Below are 19,130 nucleotides of genomic sequence, written 5' to 3'. Positions count from 1 at the left end.
CATATCTCTGATTATATATAAGGTATGTTGACACCAAATTCACATCTTCATACATGTATTTTGTACAATGATGAGAGTCTCCTTTCACCATCCATGCTATTCCCCTTCTCCCTCCTTTTCCCTCCCACCCCTATTCCCTATCTAGAGGTAATCTTCCTCCCTTGCTGTCCCTGCAACCCCATTTTGAGTCACCACCCCTTATATCAGAGGAGACATTCACAATTTGTTTTTTTTGGATTAGCTAAGTTCACTTAGCATAATCTTCTCTAATGTCATCCATTTCCCTGCAAATGCCATGATCTTATTATTTTTTATTGCTGAGTAATATTCCGTTGTGTATATATGCCACATTTTTTTTGTCTATTCATCCACTGAAGGACATCTAGGTTGGCTCCACAGTTTAGCTATTGTGAATTGTGCTGCTATAAACATTGATGTGGCTGTGTCCCTGTAATATGCTGTTTTTAGGTCCTTTGGGTATATTCTGAGAAGAGGAATAGCTAGGTCAAATGGTGGTTCCATTCCCAGTTTTCTAAGGAATTTCCATGCTGCTTTCAAATTGGCTGCACCAATTTGCAGTCCCACCAGCAGTGTATGAGTGTACCTTTTTCCCCATATCCTCGCCAGCACTTGTTGTTGGTATCTTAGAGAAGTTTTAATTTGCATTTCTCTGATTGCTAGAGATGATGAGCATTTTTTTTTTTTTTTGTATATTTGTTGATTGATTCTATATCCACTTCTGAGAAGTGTCTGCTCAGGTCCTTGGCCCATTTATTGATTGGATTATTTGTTTTCGTGGTGCTTTTCTTGTTGAGCTCTTTATATACCCTAGAGATTAGAGCTCTATCTGATGTATGAGGGGTAAAAATTTGTTCCCAGGTTGTAGGCTCCCTATTTACCTCACATCTTATTTCTTTTGCTGAGAAAACACTTTTTAGTTTGAATCCGTCCCATGTATTGATTCTTGATTTTAATCCTTGTGCTATAGGTGTCTTATTAAGGAAGTTGGTGCCTAGTCCCATGTGATGGAGATTTGGGCCTACTTTTTCTTTTATTAGATGCAGAGTCTCTGGTTTAATCCCTAGATCCTTGATCCATTTTGAGTTAACTTTTGTGCATGGTGAGAGATAGGGATTCAATTTCATTTTGTTGCATATGGATTTCCAGTTTCTGTGTTCTGTAGGTATTGCACCTAGGTTAGAGCTTTTGTCCTGAGTGGGAACCGAAGTGGGGAAAGAAAGTTTCAGACATCAGCCATTCTTGCCTGGGATAATACCTCTGAAATATGGAACTAGGGCAAAGATGTGATAAATGTGGTGCCTTTCTCTTTTAGGTGAGATACTTGAGCTTCCTGAGGGAAGAGGGATTCTGTGTTCCAGCATATACCTATTCACAGTAGAACTTCTGTTATGCTGAACTGGGATGAAAAGAAAGGAAGGGAAGAATAGAGAGCAAGTTGTGGTTTAAATGGTACAGATTCTCATTGTTATAAGACTGGATATATTTTTTGAATATATTAAGAAAATGAAAATATTAAGTTAATGGGAATAGATTTTCTTGAATAAATATTTATTCCTTTTGCAGCACTTTCTTTGGAGAATTCCCAGACATCTTTAAATTTTCAAAAAAAATGATAATAATTTGCACTGGTTATCGTTGTTTCATCAAGGACAGTTTCCACAGAATTATTTATATCTCCATTCCAGAACTCCTTTTCCCAGTGTGATCTTTTTCAAAGCCACTTTTCTATTTAAAGTTCTGCAATGATTTCCCATCTCAGTGACTTTCCTCCTGTTCTTCAAACATGCATGTGCAGTCTTGCCTCACCAAGGATACTCCTTCCCGGACTTTTGCACTAGATGTTTGCTCTAAATAGAATGCTTCCCTGAGATGCTATTGTCTCTTCTTAGCAATATTATCTCAGATTAGCCTATGTAAAAAGTAATTCACTTAATATATATTGAATGTTTTATTTCTTCATGATCTGTCTCTACTTATTAGTTTTCTTTACAAAGTACATTTTGGACATTTGCAGGATCCTGGAGCTCCAGTGGCACAATCGGTTAGCACGCAGTACTTATAGGACATTTGCAGGATACTATTTTTTGCTTGAAAATCCATTATTTTCTTTCCTTTTGTCAGTTGAATGAACTGTAGATATTATCTTAAAAGTTTCTCTAGTGTTACATGTGTTTATCTGATTACATTTTTGTTACATTTGCAAGTGAGCAGGAGTAAAGAGTACAATTTCTGCTTTACTTGCTTAAATGGTTATTATGTTTCACTTCTTTTTATGTGTTCCTTTGTATTGCACTGGAATACCAATGACAGTGTCCTTGGATGAGGTGAAACAAGATTGAATGAGTTTATGAGACCGGGCTACCCCATAAACCTATACAGTTCATGAGAGACGTAAACTTCTGTTTTGTTTAAATCATTAAAAATTTCATTCTATTAATACATCTTACCTATTTTCTGGGTCACCAATGAAAGTAGTTTGAATGAAGAAATGGTGCCCACTTAAGACATATGAGAAGTAGGACTTGCTTCCCTTAGATAATTTTTGTTGTACTTCTGCTATTAAGGAATAGTGGTAAATTAATTTAAAAAAAGGAATAATGGTAACAATAAATTTACCTGGTTCATCATTTGAATTTACATAACTTTGCTGTTTTGTCACATTGAGTGGATGTTATTGATATTTGGTAAGCTGTTTCCATGGTATGGGTGTGGTTTAATTTGATCCTTTCTTACAAAGATTGTTAAATAAAGATTCCTGAAAAAAAATTTGTCTAATGCTTTTTCTGCATCTATTTATATAACCTTACATTTTTTTTTCTCCATCAATTTCTTGATACAATGAGTTCTGCAATGCATGAGCATAGTGTTCTTATACTTTGCTTACTTTCATGGATTCTTTTTTCTAATATTCAAAAATTTCGCACCTGTATTCAAAGATGAGTCATTCTGTGTGTTTCTTTCTGTTGCCGTACTTGATTAGGCACTAGTTCTAGTGAAATATTCATTGTGATGAGAGGGAATATCCCTCCTTTGTTTTTGATCTTAGAGGGTAAAACATTCAGTATTTTACCATTAAGTATGGTGTTAGTTTGTAAATTTTATTCATTGGGTAATATTTTGGACATATTGTGGTAAAGTATACTATCAAAATTATCCTCACTTATTTATTTTTATCGTTTTTTAGGCTGTACAGCAGTAAATTTAGAATTACATTGTGTCGGCTAGTACTGATCAAGAGTACTAGTATGTATAATGTAGTACAAATATAATTTTTGTGATGTAGTAAGTACTTACAGCTCTTTTTTACTGGAGAAGAAAAATCTGACTTCACACTTATTGTCTTATATTCCTATTGATAGTTTAGTTGTGCTCTTCATGCCATTATATTTTAAAAATCATATAGACATATATAGGTACAAAATCATTTGTACATTCATAGTAGCAGAAATTTCTCACACACATTCATCCCTTGATGAATATTGACAAACACATCCTTAGTCCCTACATAGAATGATATAGTATTAAGGAAAAACAAATATTACATTGAATTTAACAGCATACTATCTAAGATGTAGTAAATTTATGAGTAATTTTTACCTTTTTTCTAGCAAAAACCTAATGGATGTTTTTTTCCTTCCCTTATAATAAGTCCTTTCTTCTTGTGTAAAAGACACCGAGAAAAAATTTTTAGAGACTATGAGGCAAAATGGGTTTACATAACCAAAGGATCTGAGGACGGGTTTCCAAAGGATATCAGTTTCAAGGATGAAACTAATATAAAAGAAGAATTTACCCATTGGAAACATGTAAGTATAGTTAGTTTATTATTTTGAGATATTTTTCCTTATGATAGTAGAGTCCTAAATTATGAAGCATTAGTAAGAATTTCTTGAATCTTAAATATCTTCCATTATATTGTTAATATTATTATTTATCCTATGAGAAAATTTATATAATTAATTACTACATTATAATATACTACATTAATAACATCATCAATATTTAATAATATGTGCTTAAATATATTAATCTATTTAATTATTGAAATAATAATAATGACATAAAACTCAGATGAAAGCAAAAAAAATGTTTAGGTTATTAAAGTATAGTATATTCATTTAATGTTTTATAATAAATCACAACTTGCTTTGAGGATACATGGAAATAGAAATTTACTTAACATTAGTTGAATGCCTACTATGTACAAGGAACTGTGCTAAAAGGTATTGTGCATATGGTATGCAGTTTATTATCCACAACGATGTGATGTAGCTATTTGTATCTAATCTTATAAATAAAGAAACTAAAGCTCAGCAATGTTAATTGACTTTTAAAAAGTCACAGTTAAATGATATATCACAGTTGATATAGCTTGCTTTTGACTACAAGTGTTTGACACCAAAGTGATATAGCTTGCTTTTAACTACAAGTGTTTGACACCAAAGTTTGTGCTTGTCTCTCTTTAGGGCTTCTTTTTGATTTGGACTTTAGGTAATGGTAGAAACGAAGACTCAACATTATAGTGGAATTAACTAGAGTAAAATTTTTTTATACTTTTTTTTTTTTGGTACCGGGGATTGAACCCAGGGTACTTAACCAATGAGCCATATTAACAACCCTTTTTATTTTTTATTTTGAGACAGGATCTTGATAAGTTGCTTAGGCCTCGCTAAATTGCTTAGGCTGGCTTAGAACTTGTGATCCTCCTGCATCAGCCTCCTGAACCACGGGTATTATAGGCATGGGCCACCACACCCAGCTAATTTTTAAATTTCTAATGTGTTTGTGATAAAGTCCTTCATACATGGACTTATTCCTGAGTAGAGGGAGATTACAAATATTTCCATTACATTACCATCATAATAAGTGACTGCAAAATGTCCAGAATACCAATACTTTAATTTCAAATAAATAAGAACTTGTATTTTTGATGTATAGCACAGAAATATTCATAAATCCCTAAATCTCTTAAAAGTTATCCTTTCATTAATAATACAGGTTCAAAAGGCAAATATATTTCACTAAAATCCTTTTTGCACATTGGTACTCAGTGGCAACGGTATTAATTTACTCCAGTTGATAGTGTACTCTGTGAAATTGTATAGTTCATATTAAGTTTCTTATGCCCCTCCCTGTAAAATAGAAGCTCATTATTTCAGAGCATGCTACTTGATTTTTTTGCATGCTTTATACACCGGAGTGTTCCCTCCTTGAAAACATTATTGATATTTCATAACTGATTTTGAGCTATGTTTCACACAGAACACTTACATATCTACATTTCTTGATCTTCTGGAACGTGTTAGGAAACACTGGCAGAGTAGTCCTAGACCTTTGATAAGCATACAACTTGAAAGTAATCATTTGTTCTGTGTGTGAAGGCACTGTGTCCATGAGCTGTAACAATATTCTTGCCTGAATTCAGCATGGAGAGGGTAGAAACCTACCTGATCCTCTTTAACTTAGTTCCCATCAGTACTCAATGTTTTTCTCTTTTTTGGTGCAACTAACTGGAAGGGGATGGCTAATTTTATATCAAGTAAACAAATGGCTCACATATATACATTTTTATTCTTATTTACCTCATTTTCCAGGTTTCATACCCTAAACTCACTCTTTATTAAAGACAGATTTTCTGGCATTCTGATGGTCTTCATTCTATACTTCTGAAACCATACACTTATTACATATGTCCAGATATTTCTCATTTTTATTCCCCTTAGCCATCAATAGAAATGAACTAAATTTGTTATAGGCTCTTTTTCTAATAAACCCTTTCCTATTACTATATCATTTACTTCCACTATTACCCAACAATTAATTGTCCATTTAAAATCTCAGGGGACATTTTCTTTTCCCTCTTTTTTCACAGTTCAATTTTTAAATAGTTCTAAGATTTAAATAAGTATTTCTAAAACTTAAATATATTTGACTATATGCTTCCTTTGGAAATGACTAAACTAACAAACCAAATTATTTTTACCAGGAGCATGAAGATTAAACTCATAGCATACTTAACACTAGTGAAGGTCATTTTTTTTATATTGTTCATTTTTATTTCTTCCTTTGTGATTAGTCTTTGTCTGTTTCTTCATTCATTTATAAACTTTTTTCATTGGTCTATTGGTGTGGAGTTGCTATGTAGGGTTTTATTCCACTTAATTTGTAAAGGATAATTTCAGCTAAATTTGTCTTCATGGTAGGTGTCTTTTGCTATTCAGAAAATTTTAATTTTAATAAGATCAAGTCACTGAGTATGTTGGTTCCTTTATTTTATATAATGATTTTTAAAAGTCCTTTCCAACCTTAGGATTAGTAAAAGATGAAGTCTTTTATTCTAACACTTTTCTGTTTTTTATTTTTTTTAATTTTAAATCCTTATTCTATTTGAAAGTTATTTTAATTTTGGATTGTGCTAAGGATAAAACTGTATATTTTTGTATACAGTAATTACATTATTCCAACATCATTTGTTCTTCCATGTATTTTAAATAATACCTTTATCACTTAAGATATTCTTATATTTAGTTGAAAACAGCATCATTTTAATATTCTAGTTTTATGATGTTAATTTTTGATAAGGCTAGTCACTTCATTATTATTGGCTACTCTTGTACTCTATATATCTTCAAATAAAATTTAAAATCAATTAGTATAATAAATATTTGAATTTTAGAGGCATTATGTTTAAAAACTTCATGTAATAATAACTATGACAAATTGGGTCATCTAAATAAGAATAATGATATATATGTACTTCCATTCACTGATTTATTCTTTGGATTTCACTATGATGTTTAGTATTATTGACATAGTGTCTCTATATATAGTATTACTACAAATGATTTTGATCTTTATTGAGAATTTAAAATATTTTGAATTAAAATTTCAGGCTAGTTTTTTAATGAAAAACTGTATCAGTTTTTCTAATTGGTAACTTATGAATAAAATTATTTTCAGTTGATTCTGCTCTATTTTCAAAGTATGAATTAGAAAGTGAATATTTTTCTCTTCCTTTTCCAAAATCATACTTTCTTTTTTTAAAAAAATGGTTCTTTTTAGAGGTACATGACAGTAGAGTATATTTTGATATATTTTACATACATGGAATATAACGTACACTGATTAGGATCCCATTCTGGTGGTTGTACATGATGTGAAGTTTCACTGCTTGTGTATCCATACAGAAACAGAGGAAAATTAAATCTGATTCATTGTACTGTCTTTCCTATTCCCATCCTACCTTCCTTGTCTTCATTCCCCTTTGTCTAATACAATAAACTTCTATTCTTCCCTCCCCCACCCTTATTATGTGTTAGCATCCACATATCACAGAGAACATGTGGCCTTGGGTTTTTTGAAATGGGCTCATTTCACTTAGCATGAAAATCTCCAGTACCATCCATTTACAAATAAATGTCATAGTTTTATTCTTTATGGCTAAGTAATATTTCATTTTGTGTTTGTACCACACTTTCTTTATCCATTTATCTGTTGAAGGGAACTTAGGCTGGTTCCTTAGAGAGCTATTGTGAATGGAGCTACTATAAATATTGATGTGGCTGAGGCACTGTAGTATGCTGATTTTAAGTCCTTTGGGTGGAGTGGGATAACTGGCCAAGGAGTGGGATATCTGGCTCAAATGGTGGTTTCAGTCCAAGTTCTCTAAGTAATCTCCATACTGCTTTCCAGAGTGGTTGCAAAAATTGGTAGTCCCATCAGCAATGTGTGAATGAATCTTTTCCTCTACATCCTTACTAACATTTATTATTACTTGTATTCTTGATAATTGCCATTCTCATTTTCTCATGAGCATATTATGAAGTTTTTCTAGAGACTACATGATATGTGATATAAGAGATTGAGCACACATACAGATATGAAAATATCTGTCATTTATTAAGCTAGACACTAAATAGATTCTGAAAAATGTAGAATAATCCCACCACTCTTCTCATTGGTTTTGAAATGTTGTTATTTTATAAAGATGCAATTTATGTGAATATTGAATGCATTTATTATTATTTAAAATATATTAATAAATATTTAAAACATTTTATATTTTAAATTTCCAATATGATTCATATTGAAATAATAAAACACATAAACACACAATGTTTTGTAGCCTTTCAACTTTTGAGAGTATAGAGGAGTCTGGTGACCAAAAAATTTGAGAACTTCTACTAAACCTCTACTCCACTAGATACTATCTTTTTAAATGTAACTCTATAATGATAAAGTAACAATTAAATTAGGTATAGTTTGTACAAATATATCAGTTAAAGATAATGACCTAAATGTACTTGTAGATTTTTTATTTGCTGTGCCTCATGTAACTCTGGTGTATTTATATATGGCTACATTTTACTGTATAAACATATTCAATGATGAATATGCTGTCTACACAAAGAAGAGTCCTTTTTCGTTGGCTAGAAGACATGTGTGTGTTGTCAGTTGCTCATGAGATATATATGGCCATCATGCATTTAAGAAGTGTCTTCTATTTCTCTTAATTAAAATACTTCACAACACATACACCTTTAAATAATTGCACCAATGTTATATTTTAAAGACAGAACTCTGTTATACATGTCATGGATATGTATCTAAAAACAACTGAAAACTAAAAAATGAATAGTTCTGTTAGAAATACAAAAGAAATGGGAGTGCATTGATTAGGATTGGGAATTATTACCCTGATTGGTATTGATTTACACAAAACAGATTGTTTTTCTCTCTTTTATAAAAGGAGATAAATAATGCTTACCAGTATAGCAACTATTCATCATAATGTTGTTAGAGTTCTTCACTCTTTCTGCTATTGAATCAAGATGTTGAGAAAGCTGTCCTTCCAGAGGTTCCAGGAGAGAACTCTGTTTTCTTGCCTATTTAGCTTCTGGAAGTTGCCTGCCTTCTGTGTCTTGTGATTCCTACTTCATATCACTCCACTTCTCATTTCTATTATCCCATTTTCTACTTCTTTTTAAATGACCTCTTTCCCTTTTATAAGGACTTCTGTTATTAGATCTGACCCATCCCAATAATTAACCCATCTCAAGGACCACAGGTGTTTTAGGGAGAGATTTTAATTTATATTTCATATATTTCATTTAAAAACTTAGAAGATCATTAATCACACTCTCAATGTTCTTTGTACCATACAAGGTGCTAGGGCTTGAATATTTGTATTCCCATGCATTTCATATATTAAGCCCCAACTTCCAGTGTAGATATATTTGGAGATCAGTTATCTAAAGAAGTAATTAAGATACAGTTTAATAATTTTATGTCATCTGATCTTGCAAAATCCTTTTACTAGTATGACCTCTGTGTCTAATAGAGAAACCTTTAATTCTGTTACTTAGGGCTGCATAATCATACTAGCAAACACCAAGCCTACCTGTGTTGGTTAGGAATATCTGTAGGCCTTAAACTAAAATTACTCTGACAGTTCCTCTTGATAGTTTCTTTTGATAGTTATCAGGCATTCCTGCCTAAGAATCTCTATTATAGCCTCCAGTCTTACTTATTCTTGTGGGCTAACACAAGGTGTATACCTTAAGTTACATTTAACTATTATTATTATTTAAAATGCCCAGGAATAACTGTGTTTTGGTTTTAACTGTCTTTGCTAAGATGAAGTAGTCAAACTGACTTTCATTTCTATCTATTGTTAATAGTCAGCTGAGTTTCCATGGGAATCCTGGGGGAACTTTGAAGAAGCTTCTCAATTTGGCTAGTGCCATTTGCGCTAGGATAGGTCCAGGTCTTGCTTGACCGTGTGGCTTCCCTTGGAAGCATCAGGGACGTCTCCCTTCTCCGATGACCCTCCTCTTCATAGAAAATGCACTGATTGGCTTTCTGTTCTCCAGTGGTCTCATTAATCTCCCTGATCAGGAGGTTATGTGGCCTAGAGTTGCAAAGCTCTTTAGAGAAGTCCCCTGTTTCCTGGATTCAGACTGACTCAGAGGGCAAGAGCCAAATATTGGTTTTCTTGGTCCTTTTAATTTAACTTTAATTTTAATTCTTAAACATCCAGCAAATAAATTTCAACAGCCTTATATTAAGAGTACTGGGCTTTAATGTCTATCTCTGTATCCTGTAGGTGATAACTCATTATCTTAAATTAATCCAGGTTGTGTATTCTTAAAGCAGTACTTCTGTAAAACGTTAACAGGCAATCTTTAGACCATTTATAAGAAAACTATAAAATAAAATTAACAAGAGTAAAAACATATTTAGTTCGTGTAATAGCTACCTTGAACTTTGGCAGAGTTATACATTATATCCCCTGTTTGAGATCCTAGTAATCTTGACAAAAACCAACTTTTGGACACAACTGTATCCTATGGGAAAGGACATCTGTAACACTAAAAGTTAAATGTTATGTTTACAGTCCTGATAACTGGGGATGTTAAATCCTGGTGAGGAAACGTTTATTATACAGTGACATGTTCCAGCTGCTGCAACTTTTATTTAGTACTCATGGTTTTTGTTTCTCTCATAGAAGCACCCATCCCCAGATGACTCTACAACCTGTTCTTCCCCAACCAGACTTCAAACTGAACTGACTTCTAAAAGGGAACTCATGTCTGCCACATGGTCCCCCATGTCATCCCCGATGTCATCCCCCATGTTGTCCTTGTAGAGCCCCCTCACATTTAATACCACCTCTCAGCTCTGAAGCAGCCAGAATGAGCCATCGCCCCTTCTCCTTACAGCAATAAGGAGTTCCTAAAATTAGAGGAGGAATGAAGCCAGAAATAGATAGACAGTGTAGTAGGTAAATCAAGTCAGGTTGGATCTAGGAGGCCAATTTTGAGTGAGTCTTGGAAGTTGAAGACTGTCCCCTAAGGGTTACTGTTTACCAAGATGTAGAGCCCAAATAGACCCCCAACTGAGGGAACCATGATTGGTTCCCAAGTTTTCAGACAAAGGGGGGAATGAGAAACCAGTCTCTACCTCAGAGCAAAGCCTGTCCAAGGAAGGGGGCATGACCCTTGTCCTTGGAAAGACACACAGAGCACTCCTAGGCACATACCCACCCTGCTGAGTTGTTTATCTATAAATAACAGGAGAGATCTTCAGCACTAAGTGTCCCTGACTCAGTCACGGTAGGTGGGGATCCATAGCAACTGCCTAGCAACCATCAATCAGCATGAGATAGGGAAAATACCTTGGATGCCAGATCACCCTCCCAGTAGTTCATGGTGGTTGATAACATGTTGGGAAACCATGTAGTTCAGCACGTACTCCCCTTGTGACTTAAACCAATCTGTTCAAAAGGATCCCTCTTTGTACTAGCCAATCACACTTACCCAACTTGTTCCCGCCAGTGAATGTGCTAATAATGTTTTAGAGTTGTTTTATTATTTTCCCATGGTGTATGATGATTTGCTATGAGATGCTATGATGTATGTGAAGTCCCTGACTTCCCCAACGAGTGTATAAAATTGCTGCAAATCCTGGGGTTGGGGCCTCTCAGCGTCACTAGTTGCTGTGTGCACAAGGACTGAGCTAGCTTGCGATAATCACCTCTTTGCTGCTTAAAAAAAAAAAAAAAAAAAAGGAGTAGTTAAGGTTAAATTAGGTCATAAGAATGGGGTTCTGATCTGATGACATTAGCATTCTTAGAAAAACTGACACTAGGGAATCCCCACTATCCTGCTCTATGTGTACACAATAATAAGGTTGCCATCTACAAGCCAGTAACAACCTTCACCAAAGTTCTATTAGCCAGAATCTTAATGTTAAACGTCTAACTTCCATATATGTAAGAAAACATGTTTGTGTTTCAGTCACTAATTAATGGTACCTTCTGAAACCACCCCCCCCCCAATGGTACCTTCTGAAACCACCCCCCCAAAAAAAAAACCTTAACATAAAATGTTACATTTCACAAGTTTCTAGATTTTATGATACAGACATCACAGCAGCCCTTTATTATCGCATAACATATCATGTTATCAATGAAAGTATAGTTTTGCAGACTTGGGGAAGTTTTCCTAAAAGACAATTGGTAAAGCCTTTTCTCTCTTCTTTTGCCTTCCTCCATCCTGCTGCTGGCATGCCATGGCCAGTACTTTTAGACTATAATAGAATGAAAGCCATACTTAGGGTGGTGAACAGCTGGAAATACCCTGATTAAAGATGATTGTGAGATTGTCCTACTAGTCCTAGACTTCTTACAATTGGATGTTCATGTGAAATAGAAATGGACTTCTATCTTGGTGTTTTACTTAGTTGGTTATTTTTTTATTTTTTATTTTTTTACTTTTTTTTTTTTTTTTGTGTGTGTGTGTATGTGACCAAGAGACTTGACAATAACAATATAGAAAGGGAAAAGTTTATTTGAGTCTCATGGTTTCAGAGATCTCATTTCACATATGGCCAACTCCCTTCTCTGGGCTAGAGGTGAGGCAGAACATCAGGGTGTGTTAGAGGAAAGCAGCTCGAACATGATAAAAATGAAGCAGAAGGAGAGCTCTGTTCATCAGCAACAAAATATAAACCTCAAAGGCATATTTCCAGTGCCCTACTTCCTTCAGCCATAACCTACCTGCCTAATTACACTCCAAGTTAATCCATATCAGTGGATTAACCCACTGATTAGGTTAAAGTTCTCACGAAGTAATCATTTTACCTCTAAACCTTCTTTCATTATCATACACATGAACTTTTGGGGAATACCTCCTGTCTAGACAATAACACTTGAATATGTCACTACATGTAGCCAAACTTAAATTTGAATAGGTATACTAATAGATTATCCAGTCTTACTCACTTAAGTGAGATGTCATACCTTATGGTCTAGCAATCTACAAGTTAAAGTATAAAGTGTCCACCTTCTATAAACCCAGCATATAAGATGACATAGAAACTGGATAAACAGAATAAAAACTCCCATTTGAAAAGGAAGATAGTGGGAATAACTACCACTCTTCCATAGTAGTTACCAAATCTATCTGATAGGAATGATGAACACTTCTTTCTTTTAAAATAGAATCATTGTAACATTTGGACCATCTCCTACATCTTCCATTTGAAAACATTTTACCTATTATTATTTATCTCCACATTAGAATTAGACATTAGCAAATTTGTTCTTGAGTGTTGCACAGTTTCATAGCCTTAAGGGGTTTTGGGACTTCTGGATTGCTTTAGAAAAATATAGGAAACACCTAATGGCTTGGGAGTCTGAGGCACAAGTACAGTGAATTTGAAGCCAGCCTCAGCAACTTAGAGAGGTGCTAAGCAACTTAGGGAGACCCTGTCTCTAAATAAAATATTAAAAGAACTGGAGATGTGGCCCAGTGGTTAAGCACCCCTGGGTTCAATCCTTGGTACCAAACAACAACAACAACAATAACAACAACAAACAAAACAAACCAGGAAACAGCTATTTTTGGAATGGACTTTAGTTTATTTGGTAATACATTTTCTTTAAAAACCTGGTAGTCTCCAAATTTATTTGATCTACCTGGGTTCTATGATTAAATAACTATAAAGATCTTGTCTAGGCATAGTTTATAATCCTGAAAACCTTGATCTTTTACTTCCTGGCTTTTGTTCTCTACCAAAATTCCTATATTTCAATTTAATAGTAGCTCCAAAAGTAAATTCTCTAAATCAATGGACCATAGAGGGAAGGCAAAATTCTTATGTCTATTAATTTCACTAGTTTGGTTCTTGTGTACTCTTCCCTATATTTTAAAAATGTGTGGAAATCTTGGACTCTAAAATGAAGATACTTTCCTCCAAATAATATTTTAGTTTCCTACTTGCTAGGAATTAGGGATCACCCGCCAATATTGAACCACAAAAAAATTTCAAAACTTGAAGTTTATTATAGACTTTTCATTTTACATTTGATGTTATGGTTGTTTTTACTCTGTGTTACATGTATTGTTTCACTCTTGGAATTTCCAGTTGAATGAGTGCAGGGTGCTCTCTGGGTGATTGTGGGCTTTGATTTTTGACTACTGAGATTTTGAGTCACCAGTTCTATAGTCCAGTTTTTAAAATATTTCTTTCTGATCTGCAATCTTTTTTAGAACAAAAGCATCTGATTACTTACTTCTCTGGGACTTTGCCTTCTAATAAATTTTAACCTGAAAAATCCTGTCTTGATATTGTTCCCTGATTTTCAACAGATTTTAAAAACATGTTTTACACAGCATTTCATAAGATTTTAGTGCACAATTGCATTTTACCAATCCTATATGTGGATGCCTCTACTATCCAAATTTTATTTCTCTTATTCAATGATTTTATTTCTGTTACTAAATATAAAAAGGGCTGGGGATGTGGCTCAGTGGTTAATAATACAAATTTTTTACCTTATAGATTTTCTCTTCTTTTAAGAGTGTATTGGAGACTAAAATTTGATTTATTTTGTGTTGATAATAAGGTCAAATGTTTATATTATTTCACGATTGTCTCTTATTCTTACTACTACCATTGTGTATATATTGTACATTATTTCTTGAGATCTGAAGAAGTAACTAAACTGATTTTTGAAAAACATGATCCTACTAATTGTCTGTATTCTTCTCTTCCAGATAAATCATAAAAGAATTTTAACTTAGTTTTATTTTTTAATGAGTTTGTAGATACTTACTTATATGTAATCTAGCTTGAAATCTGATTTATTATGACTCCATATATGTCACAAAAATTATATTTGTATTCAAAAAGAGAGATGGAACTTACAAAAATACTATTAATAAGTTCAAATGAAAGTTATGGGAGTACTATAATTAATACTGACATGTTGTTTTCTTTATTTTAGATAATTTCAGTTTTATCAAATGGTAAAATAATAGAAAAATGAATATCTACTTTTCATTTATTGTTGAATTTTCATGAGAAACACTAAAGAATGTTATAGTTTTAATTGCTTGAATTCTGGATTACATAAAAATTTTAATTATTTTTCTCTAATCTCAATTATGTTAAGTATTTTTGATATCTTGTTTTTGACATTCCATTATAATTCTAACTTACTGAGAAAATCTTGTCAACTTCACATTTTTTAAAAAATATCTACAATGAGATACAACATATAGAAATAGACACTAAGTTTACATACTGTCTTAGAAGAAAACTGGAGCTAAAAGACTGGATGGATTGATGGCAAGTTGGGAAATGTCAAAGCACAAGAGAACAGGAAATATTGCAAAGGCAGAAAAATATGAGACTCAAATTGAGTCAGAAATCTAAATATCAGCATGATTATTTAGGTTATGAGCAAAAGGAAATTAATAGGGAGTTCTAAGTATTTGGAAGTTTAGTTGTCTCTTGTTGCAGGTTCTATAATTAGGAGAAGAGGCTTTGCTATGTTGAAGATTTAGTAACTCCAAAGGAATAAAAGAATAAAACAGAAAAAGAACATATTTATATCAGAAGCTTTTCCCTCAAAAGAGATCCATACCTGCATATCATGAGAGATTCCAGTATAAGAATTTAAATTTATTAGAATTAACCATAATTGATCTTAACTCCTGTGAATCAGATGGCCATTTATTGAGAGCAAGTTTCTTCATTGTCATATAGCCTAATGTAGAAAAGCATCACTTTGTGTTCTCTTCCACTTCACCTCCATTCTACCACATTGTTTTATTCTACAGTTATGATTTTGAATAAGTTGTCATCTCACAGTAGGCACTAACCTGCCTTCACTTGTTCTTGGCTCCAAGGTCTGGCACCTATTCTTCCTTCCATTTATTTAGGAATCTGAATATTTCCAGAATGCATTCCTTTGTCTGTTTTCCTTTTCAGTTTAGCTCACAAAATTATATAAAAGGATGCATTTCCTTATGTAAACTGGAACAAAGGTTTGATTTTTTTTAATAAAATCCTCTTTTACTACTAGGGGAAATTAGTTTCTCTGACTTACCTGTGATATTGCGATTCATATCTATCTTTGCATGTGACTTTTAAAGTTCATTTATACCCTACTTTCTTCAAAGATGACTATTTTATGTCAATATCTTTAAGAATACAAAGCACTTTATAGCAGATTGTATTTTATTTGTTTTTAATCACTCTTTACCTACCACAGTGATAGGCACATAGGAGGCAATCAACAAATATTTATTTGAAATACTCTCTTTTTATTTAAAAGAGGCATAATCCAAATTCTATGTAAATTATTTTGGGTTATAACTTATAACTCAGAGTTTTATGAGAATATTAATTCGCTGTGCTATGATGGAAATAGTATTTAACAGCAAGTCATCACTGATGTCTTTATGTCAGTAGGAAGAATAAAGGCCATCATTGAAAGAAGATAGTTTAAAATAAGATGAAAGTCAAAACAATGATATAAAATTATAAATTATGGAAACAAAACCAATTTTCTTGCTGATTCTGTTATACTAGAACTTAGATACCCTTCAAAGACAAAAAGATAAAGCATTTATTGCATTCTGGAGTCTTTACAGTAAAGCTTATCATTCTAGAAATTCTATAGCCTTATGATATTAACAGACTGAAATTAAATGGTATAGTTAAATTAATGAGTAGTAGTAGATCCTTAAAGATTACTAGAGAAAACAAAAATGTTTTGGTGGATAATCTTAACTCATCATATCATGTATCTTTTAGTACTAGTAGAGGTAAGAAACTTGGGATTGGAGCAATTGATCTGAATCAGCATTCTGTCATTTTCCTACAATATTTAGTATTCTGGTATATTCTTGAAAATACTGGTATATATATATATATATATATATATATATATATATATATATATATATCAATAGACTATGCAAGATCCACACCTTTTGTTGCATAGTCATCTTGTGGGAAACAAGTATTTATTTTCAACTACTAAATATTTACAGGAAATATATACATTTATTTCACATGAAAAATCTTAAGGGACAATAGAGATGGAATAATGTAAAAACATGCTTTCCTTTTGACCTTTAGCTTTTGATCTCATTTTAATGTTAAATTTCAGTTTTAGATATTTTGTTATCATTTAGAGAGCCATAATAATTTGAATTAATGAATACCTAAAAACAAAGCTTGAGCTCACTGTCCTAAGACAAAGTGTAATGTTTGTGAACTGTTGTTAACTAATGGTTCACCTGAAGAGTTAAACATTTTTTTCTATCTTTAAACTTTATTACTGTATTTTTCTTCAGGATAAAACAAAATTATGGGTCAATTTTCACTGAAGTGGGCTGGATGTGTGTATTCACCTTTCAACAATGTCAAAAGGAATTGTGCACATCATTGCCTGGACAACAGGATGAAAATCTGTCTCTGACTCGATACTAGGGATATCAGCAGTACACACAAGATAAGTGTAAAGTTGAAAAGAGAAATACACGTAGTTATACATCCATTTCAACATATTTTAAGAAACTAAAACTTACATACAGATGTTCATGAAATCATTTTATTCCTCAAACACCTGATCACAATTTTTAAATTGAATGAAATATATGATCATACAAATATTGTGTTGCAATGACTCCTAATGCACAACTTTTAAGCTGTCCATCGTATTCTAATAAACAAGATTACAAAATCAATAAAAGAGCCATTCTTTACCATTTACTTAGAATTGATTTTGATTTATTCAAACTACACTTTTTACTATTTCACCATATTTCAATATTGAGCTAAGCTTTGGATGGGATTATTCCTGTTTCATGATAACTCTATGCATCAACATTACTAAATTTTCATAAAAGGGGCTGGGATTGTGGCTCAGCGGTAGAGAACTCTCCTAGCACATGTAAGACCCTCCGTTCCATCCTCGGTACCACATAGAAATAAATAAATAAAATAAAGGTATTGAGTCCAACTACAACTAAAAAATAATATTTAAAAAAATTCATAAAATATACTCAGCCAGCATGATTTAGGAAGAAAATATTAACTATTAAATCACATTGATGCTTCTCTGTAGTTAAAGTAATTTGCAAAATATTCCATCTAAACAGGGGTTTTGATGACAATATTCACCTAGAAAGCCTGTAGAGACTCATAGTAAACAGTTGGGATTCCTTTATATTTCAATATTGATTAATAAAATGTACATGATTCTGATAATCCTATTTTAGATTCAACATCTGAGTGAGATCATACAGTATTTGTCTTTCTCTTATTTCATTTAACATAATGATCTCTACTTTCCACTAATGTTATAAAAATGGATGAATAATATTAATGGCTGAATAGTATTTCATTCTTTATATATACCACTTTTCTTTATCCGTTTATCATTTGATGGGCACTTATACTGGTTCTATATCTTGGGAATTGTGAATAGTACTGCAATGAATGTATGTAGATATCTCTGACACATAGACATCATTTCCAGTGAATATGTACCCAAGAGTCTGATTGCTGCCTCATATGGTAGTTCTAATTTTAATTTTTGAGAAATGTCCATACAGTTTTTCATGATAGCTATACTCATTTATACTTTTACCAGTGGGGTGGGAAGCTTTCCTTTTCTTTACATCCCCACCAGCACTTGTTATCTTTAGTCTTTTTGAAAATAACTTATTTTACTGGGGTGAGGTGATATCTCATTGTGGTTTTGATTTGCATTTACTTGGTGATTTAGTGATGCTCAGCTTTCTTTCATATACAGGTGCCCATTTATTTGTTGTCTTTTGAGAAATATTCACTCAGGTTTATTACCCATTTTAAAAACAGATTCTTTTTTATTTTATTTATTCTAATTTGTTGTATATGACAACAGAATGCAATTCAATTCATATTACACACATAGAGGACAATTTTTCATGTCTCTGATTGTATACAAAGTAGAGTCACACCATTTGTGTTTTCATACATGTACTCAGGATAGTGATATCTGTCTCATTCCACCATCTTTCCTATCCCTGAATCTCCTCCCTTCCTTTCCCTCCCCTTTGCCCTATCTAAAGTTCTTCTATTCCTCACATGTTCCCCCCACCCCACCCCCATACTCATTATGGATCAGCATGCTTATATATCAGAGAAAATATTCAGCATTTGTTTTTTGAGGATTGGCTAACTTCACTTAGCATTATATTCTCTAGCTCCATCCATTTACCTGCAAAAGCCTGATTTTATTCTTTTTAAATGCTGAGTAATATTCT

The 19,130-nt window shown here is 32.7% G+C and overlaps 1 protein-coding gene across 1 annotated transcript in view; it reads left to right on the top strand.

Annotated features, from left to right (window-relative positions):
• Positions 1–19,130, top strand: part of Lrriq3 (leucine rich repeats and IQ motif containing 3) — a 150,469-nt gene that overhangs the window by 77,065 nt on the left and 54,274 nt on the right. Inside the window, exon 5 of the mRNA XM_026410275.2 lies at positions 3,671–3,827. Coding sequence (XP_026266060.2) covers positions 3,671–3,827 — 157 coding nt within the window. The remainder of the gene's footprint in view (positions 1–3,670; positions 3,828–19,130) is intronic.

This window comes from Urocitellus parryii, chromosome 11, assembly GCF_045843805.1.
Source record: "Urocitellus parryii isolate mUroPar1 chromosome 11, mUroPar1.hap1, whole genome shotgun sequence".
Classification (NCBI taxonomy): Eukaryota; Metazoa; Chordata; class Mammalia; order Rodentia; family Sciuridae; genus Urocitellus; species Urocitellus parryii.
Note: the sequence above shows the minus strand (reverse complement) of the source record. Positions and strands in the feature narration are given on the sequence as shown.